Source organism: Petromyzon marinus, chromosome 77, assembly GCF_048934315.1.
Source record: "Petromyzon marinus isolate PM22_M1 ecotype Great Lakes invasive population chromosome 77, UKy_Petmar_22M1.pri1.0, whole genome shotgun sequence".
Taxonomy (NCBI): Eukaryota; Metazoa; Chordata; class Hyperoartia; order Petromyzontiformes; family Petromyzontidae; genus Petromyzon; species Petromyzon marinus.
Window position 1 is genome coordinate 275,001 of NC_133743.1, and position 7,491 is coordinate 282,491.

The window sequence follows — 7,491 nt, forward strand, 5'->3', positions numbered from 1 at the left end:
ACCCAGAGCCCAGGCCTACTGATGGTAACATAGGCCTTGACCAGGTCAATAAAGCAGAGATGTAGGTCTTGTTGGAATTCCCTACACCTCTGCTGTAGCAGACAGAAAATATGGCATCTGTGCAAGACCGCCCTTTCCTGAAACCGCATTGGGGTTCCGCAAGCCTCTCCTCAGCGTGCCTGGCAAGGCGATGTTGAATAATCCTTGCCAGGACCTTTCCCGGCACACTGAGGAGTGAGATGCCCCTGTTTTTGTTACAGTCTGTGCGGTCCCCCTTCTTAAAGAGGGGACCACCAGGGCATCCTTCCAATCCTGCGGAACCCGTCCAGTGGTCCAGACTGTTGTTATGATGTCATGTAGTGCAGTCTGTGCACAAACGCCACCCTCCCTCAGCATTTCGCTTGGGAGATCATCTCTGCCCGCTGCCTTTCCTGGTCTCAGACTCCGGATCGCCTTCAGTACTTCCTCAACAGATGGTACTTCAGCCAGCCACTCACAGGGGGTGACTTCTTACAATATTTGAGGCACCGCAGCCTCAGCAGGGTCATCCTCACTTTGTGCCACGATGTTTTCCTGGCTGAGGGATTCTCCCTCCCCCAGGACCTCACAGAAATGCTCAGCAAATCTGCAAACCTGTTCCTGGGGGTCGGAGATTGGATCACCGTTTTTTCCCCTAATGACGCGCTGCAGGTTACTTTTTTGATGGAGTTAAATAGAGATTTGTGATCGCGGGCCACTGAGGTAGACTCCATCTCCTCAGCAACCCATGACCACCACCCATCCTTGCAGCACCTCACGGCTCTCCGAACCTCCGAGTGAAGGCAGCGGTAAGCCTCCTCATTCTCTGACGTGGGATTCTGTAGCCGATGACAGTGGGCCTGTCGCTTTTTCTCAACCATCCTGAACACCTCTGTCAGCCAGGGTCTCAGGGGAGGTCTGGACCGCATTCCCAAAGCAGCCATTGCAGCTGCATGAGTCACAGTCCTAAACCTTGCACATTTACCCTCGACATCAGGAGGAGTGGGGGATGATGCCAATCCCAGCCGCAAGCGATGATGAAATTCTCGCTTGCAACTTTCATCAGATAACTGAGACCAGGCCACTTTAGGTTGGAATGGGGTCCTGGGTGTACACCCACCACCGGAGTGGAAGAATGGCAGGTGCATCTTACAGATGACTAGTCGATGGTCAGAGGGCAGATTAGCTCCATGGTAGGTCCTGGTGTCAAGGCCATGGGCTCGCATCCGCTGGTCCGTCACTATGTAGTCCAGCAGATGTTCTTGCTTGGAACCGGCATGCATCCATGATGTTGTGTGGATGGCTGATGCCGGAACAGCCTGTTGGTAATTACAAGCACATGGGCTGCAGAAAAATCTAGCAGCCTCCTACCGTTGTTATTGAGCTGATCTGGTCCATGCCCTCCAATCACTCCAGGCCAGGTGCCAGCATCATGACCAACTCGGGCATTGAAGTCACCCAACATGATGACTCTATCCCGAGGTGCCACTTTAGCCAGCATCTGTGACAGGAGGTCATAGAAGGCATCTGACTCATCGGCTTTGCCTGCATCCCTCCACGGATGTTCGTCTTCGGTGGGGGACATAAGTAACCACGACCACCACTCCTCGCCTCCGGTTGATGGGAAGGCGAGCCCAAAGTAGCCTGGGGCTTACAGCTTCCCACACCTCACCGCCACGCTCCCACACCCCCTTCTTTCTTTTGTTCAAAAGAAGAGCCACACCCTGTTGTTTGGCAGTCTGCTGCCCCAAGTAGAGGACTGTCCACTCCTCATGGTGGCAGGAGCCAAAACCGGCCCACCTTACCTCCTGAATGCCACAGAGATCCAGACGGTACTGGTCCAGCTCCCGACAGAGGAGTGGTAGCCTCTCCTCCGCAGTGAGTGTTCGAACATTCCACGTGGCCATCCGTAGTGGCTTTTCGTTGTTTCTGGATGAGCCCCGAGGATAGAGATTCAATCTCCTGGCTCCGCCAATTGGGGTTTGGCCATTAGACGTCATAGACGCCTGTCCCCCTGGGGCCTCGTGGTTTAGTGGTAATTAATTGAATGTGGAGGGGTTACCAGCCCCTCGCACCCGTCCAGAGCCCCCGTTTAGCCACTGTGGTGGTCACAGACGCCATGAGGGGAGGAGCCAATCAGAATTGGCCCTCCCCCCACAGCATTGTCCACGACAGAGTTGCCCATCCGGCACCGCGAGGAGACACACACGTACATACACACATACACGCGCTTACACACATGCAAAAACACATGTACACGAGTGCGAAAGTTGGTTCTGGCATGTACGCTCGCGAGTAGGGAATTATTGTGCATATTCAGTAACTCGCAAATATGGGAAACTCGCAAATATAGGAATTGTATAATGAAGGATTAATGAACACATTGAGTAACTCGAGAATTCTGAAGGCGGACACAGCCAGGGATTAATGAACACATTTAGTAACTCGATAACTCAGGAGTGAGACACTTAGCGAGGGATTAATGAACACATTTAGTAACTCGATAACTCAGGAGTGGTACACTTGGCAAGGGATTAATGAACACATTTAGTAACTCGATAACTCAGGAGTGTGACACTTAGCGAGGGATTAATGAACACATTTAGTAACTCGATAACTCAGAAGTGGGACACTTAGCCAGGCATTAATGAACACATTTAGTAACTCGATAACTCAGAAGTGTGACACTTAGCCAGGCATTAATGAACACATTTAGTAACTCGATATCTCAGAAGTGTGACACTTAGCGAGGGATTAATGAACACATTTAGTAACTCGATAACTCAGGAGTGTGACACTTAGCCAGGGATTAATGAACACATTTAGTAACTCGATATCTCAGGAGTGTGACACTTAGCCAGGGATTAATGAACACATTTAGTAACTCGATAACTCAGAAGTGGGACACTTAGCCAGGCATTAATGAACACATTTAGTAACTCGATAACTCAGAAGTGTGACACTTAGCCAGGCATTAATGAACACATTTAGTAACTCGATATCTCAGAAGTGTGACACTTAGCCAGGGATTAATGATCGTATTTAGTAACTCGATATCTCAGAAGTGGGATACTTAGCGAGGGATTAATGAACACATTTAGTAACTTGATAACTCAGGAGTGTGACACTTAGCGAGGGATTAATGAACACATTTAGTAACTCGATAACTCAGAAGTGAGACACTTAGCGAGGGATTAATGAACACATTTAGTAACTCGATAACTCAGGAGTGTGACACTTAGCGAGGGATTAATGAACACATTTAGTAACTCGATAACTCAGGAGTGTGACACTTAGCCAGGGATTAATGAACACATTTAGTAACTCGATAACTCAGGAGTGTGACACTTAGCGAGGGATTAATGAACACATTTAGTAACTCGATAACTCAGAAGTGTGACACTTAGCGAGAGATTAATGAACACATTTAGTAACTCGATAACTCAGGAGTGTGACACTTAGCGAGGGATTAATGAACACATTTAGTAACTCGATAACTCAGGAGTGGGATACTTAGCGAGGGAATAATGAACACATTTAGTAACTCGATAACTCAGGAGTGTGACACTTAGCGAGGGATTAATGAACGTATTTAGTAACTCGATAACTCAGGAGTGTGACACTTAGCGTGGGATTGATGAACACATTTAGTAACTCGATAACTCAGGAGTGTGACACTTAGCCAGGGATTAATGAACACATTTAGTAACTCGATAACTCAGGAGTGGGACACTTAGCCAGGGATTAATGAACGTATTTAGTAACTCGATAACTCAGAAGTGGGATACTTAGCGAGGGATTAATGAACACATTTAGTAACTCGATAACTCAGGAGTGGGACACTTAGCCAGGGATTAATGAACGTATTTAGTAACTCGATATCTCAGAAGTGGGATACTTAGCGAGGGATTAATGAACACATTTAGTAACTCGATAACTCAGGAGTGGGACACTTAGCCAGGGATTAATGAACGTATTTAGTAACTCGACAATACGGTGGGAAAACTCGCGAAATCCCGAACTCGAGGTGGCCGCTAGGTGACAATTCTGGGGACTGCCCTGACGAAGGCCCCGGGGCTGACCTCTCCAGCAGGCAGCTCGCCGCCGTCACCACCCAGGAGTTGGACAGCAGGGAGCCGAGGCACTGCAGGTCGTCCCCAAGCCTCGTGATGGTCACCTGCCAGGGCCAGGCGCTCAGGACGGACGCGTTGGCGATGCCGCAGCCTTGCGGGAGGGTGGCGGAGATCGCATCGACAGGAGGGGGTGCGGTGAGTGGGTGGGTGGGCGTGGTGGGTAGGGTGGGTTGGTGGGTGGGTGGGGGGTGGGTGAGTGGATGGGGTGGGTGGGTGAGTGGATGGGGTGGTTGGGTGGAGTATGTGAGTGGGTTTGTGAGTGGGTGGAGTATGTGAGTGGGTTTGTGAGTGGGTGGGTGGGTATGTGAGTGGGTGGGTGGGTATGTGAGTGGGTGGGTGGGTATGTGAGTGGGTGGGTGGCTGGGTATATGAGTGGGTGGGTATGTGAGTGGGTGGGTGGGTATGTTAGTGAGTGGGGTGGGTGGGTGGAGTATGTGAGTGGGTTTGTGAGTGGGTGGGTGGGCGTGGTGGGTAGGGTGGGTGGGTGGGTGGGGGGTGGGTGAGTGGATGGGGTGGGTGGGTGAGTGGATGGGGTGGTTGGGTGGAGTATGTGAGTGGGTTTGTGAGTGGGTGGAGTATGTGAGTGGGTTTGTGAGTGGGTGGGTATGTGAGTGGGTGGGTATGTGAGTGGGTGGGTGGGTGGGTATATGAGTGGGTGGGTGGGTACGTGAGTGGGTGGGTGGGTATGTGAGTGGGTGGGTGGGTATGTGAGTGGGTGGGTGAGTATGTTAGTGAGTGGAGTGGGTGGGTGGAGTATGTGAGTGGGTTTGTGAGTGGGTGGGTGGGTATGTGAGTGGGTGAGTGGGTGGGGTTGTTGAGTCTCTCTCTGTGTCTCTGTGTTGTCTCTCTCTGCTTGTGTGTCTGTCTGTCTCCGTGTCTATGTGTGTGTCTCTCTGTGTGTCTCTGTGTGAGTCTCTCTCTGTGTGTCTATGTGTGAGTCTCTCTCTCTCTCTGTGTCTCTGTGTGAGTCTCTCTGTCTCTCTCTCTCTCTGTGTCTCTCTCTGTGTGTCTCTGTGTGAGTCTCTCTCTGCTTGTGTGTCTGTCTGTGTGTCTATGTTTGTCTCTCTCTGTGTGTCTCTGTGTGAGTCTCTCTCTGTGTCTCTATGTTGTCTCTCTCTGCTTGTGTGTCTGTGTGTCCTTGTTGTGTGTCTCTCTCTGTGTGTCTCTGTGTGAGCCTCTCTCTGCTTGTGTGTCTCCCTGTGTGTCCATGTTGTGTGTCTCTCTCTGTGTGTCTCTGTGTTGTCCCTCTCTGCTTGTGTGTCTCTCTGTGTGTCTATGTTGTGTGTCTCTCTCTGTGTGCCTCTGTGTGAGTCTCTCTCTGCTTGTGTGTCTCTCTGTGTGTCTATGTTGTGTGTCTCTCTGTGTGTCTCTGTGTTGTCCCTCTCTGCTTGTGTCTCTCTGTGTGTCTATGTTGTGTGTCTCTCTCTGTGTGTCTCTGTGTGAGTCTCTCTCTGCTTGTGTGTCTCTCTGTGTGTCTATGTTGTGTGTCTCTCTCTGTGTCTCTGTGTGAGTCTCTCTCTGCTTGTGTGTGTCTCTCTGTGTTGTCTCTCTCTGATTGTGTGTCTCCCTGTGTGTCTATGTTGTGTGTCTCTCTCTGTGTGTCTCCGTGTGAGTCTCTCTCTGCTTGTCTGTCTGTCTCCGTGTCTATGTTGTGTGTCTCTCTGTGTGTCTCTGTGTGAGTCTTTCTCTGCTTGTGTGTCTCCCTGTGTGTCTATGTTGTGTGTCTCTCTCTCTCTGTGTGTCTCTGTGTGAGTCTCTCTCTGTGTGTCTCTGTGTGAGTCTCTCTCTGTGTGTCTCCGTGTGAGTCTCTCTCTGTTTGTGTGTCTCCCTGTGTGTCTATGTTGTGTGTCTCTCTCTGTGTGTCTCTGTGTGAGTCTCTCTCTGCTTGTGTGTCTCTGTGTGAGTCTCTCTCTGTGTGTCTCTGTGTTGTCTCTCTCTGCTTGTGTGTCTCCCTGTGTGTCTATGTTGTGTGTCTCTCTCTGTGTTTCTATGTTGTGTGTCTCTCTCTGTGTGTCTCTGTGTGAGTCTCTCTCTGCTTGTGTGTCTCCCTGTGTGTCTATGTTGTGTGTCTCTCTCTCTGTGTGTCTCTGTGTGAGTCTCTCTCTCTGTGTGTCTGTGTGAGTCTCTCTCTGTGTGTCTCTGTGTTGTCTCTCTTTGCTTGTGTGTCTCCCTGTGTGTCTATGTTGTGTGTCTCTCTCTGTGTTTCTATGTTGTGTGTCTCTCTCTGTGTGTCTCTGTGTGAGTCTCTCTCTGCTTGTGTGTTTCTATGTGTGTCTATGTTGTGTGTCTCTCTCTCTGTGTCTCCGTGTGAGTCTCTCTCTGCTTGTCTGTGTGTCTGTCTCCGTGTCTATGTTGTGTGTGTCTCTGTGTGTCTATGTTGTGTGTCTTTCTCTGTGCGTCTCTGTGTGAGTCTCTCTCTGCTTGTGTCTCTCTCTGTGTGTCTCTGTGTGAGTCTCTCTCTGCTTGTGTCTCTCTCTGTGTGTCTATGTTGTGTCTCTCTCTGTGTTTCTATGTTGTGTGTCTCTCTCTGTGTGTCTCTGTGTGAGTCTCTCTCTGCTTGTGTCTCTCTCTGTGTGTCTATGTTGTGTGTCTCTCTGTGTGCCTCTGTCTGAGTCTCTCTCTGCCTGTCTGTCTGTCTCCGTGTCTATGTTTTGTCTCTCAAATTTAGCAATCTTTGGAAGGACGTTAATCAACCAGGTGGGGTGTTGACTGTTGTGTTGGCCGACTCTCTGTGTTGTATCGCATTATATTTCCAAGTTTTTTGCTACGTTTCTTTCCTCATTCATTTCTACCTGATGATGGTTGCCCGTGTTGCGATCGAAACGTCGTACTCAATCATGATTTAATTTAATTTCGCTCGACGTCACTTTACCGAAAGTACCCAAAGAGCAGTTCCTGCAGTCACGAAGGCCTCGAATCGAGTTTCACAGCTGAAAACGTGTCGAAGCAACGCGGCTTTGTGGTCCAGTGAGGTGCACTCGGCTCTGTTGCTCCGTACTCACTTGTCGAGACCTTAATGGGATTCATCGTTTCGAAGTTCACGACAACTCCGTCCCCTGTGCAACAAACAACAACAACAACAACAAAGACAAACAAACAAAGTTATTTAACTTCCTTTAACAAACTCGAGTTGCGGAGTTTCGGGGAAGTTTCGATAGCAGTGCAACGCGTGGGACGGGGGGGGGCTGAGTAAGATTTGTGTGAGATTTGTGACGCTGAGTAAGATTTGTGTGAGATTTGTGACGCTGAGTAAGATTTGTGTGAGATTTGTGACGCTGAGTAAGATTTGCGTGAGATTTGTGACGCTGAGTAAGATTTGTGTGAGATTTGTGACGCTGAG

At 49.7% G+C, this 7,491-nt stretch overlaps 1 protein-coding gene across 1 annotated transcript in view; it reads right to left on the reverse strand.

Moving 5' to 3' along the window:
- LOC142907295 (serine protease 46-like) overlaps nucleotides 1–7,203 on the reverse strand; it is an 18,582-nt gene extending 11,379 nt beyond the window's left edge. The window contains exons 1-2 of the mRNA XM_076056622.1: nucleotides 7,154–7,203; nucleotides 4,101–4,242 (exon numbers count right to left, since the gene is read on the reverse strand). Of these exons, the coding sequence (XP_075912737.1) occupies nucleotides 4,101–4,242; nucleotides 7,154–7,178 (167 nt within the window). The 5' untranslated portion in view covers nucleotides 7,179–7,203. The remainder of the gene's footprint in view (nucleotides 1–4,100; nucleotides 4,243–7,153) is intronic.
- Between the last annotated feature and the right edge of the window lie 288 nt (nucleotides 7,204–7,491).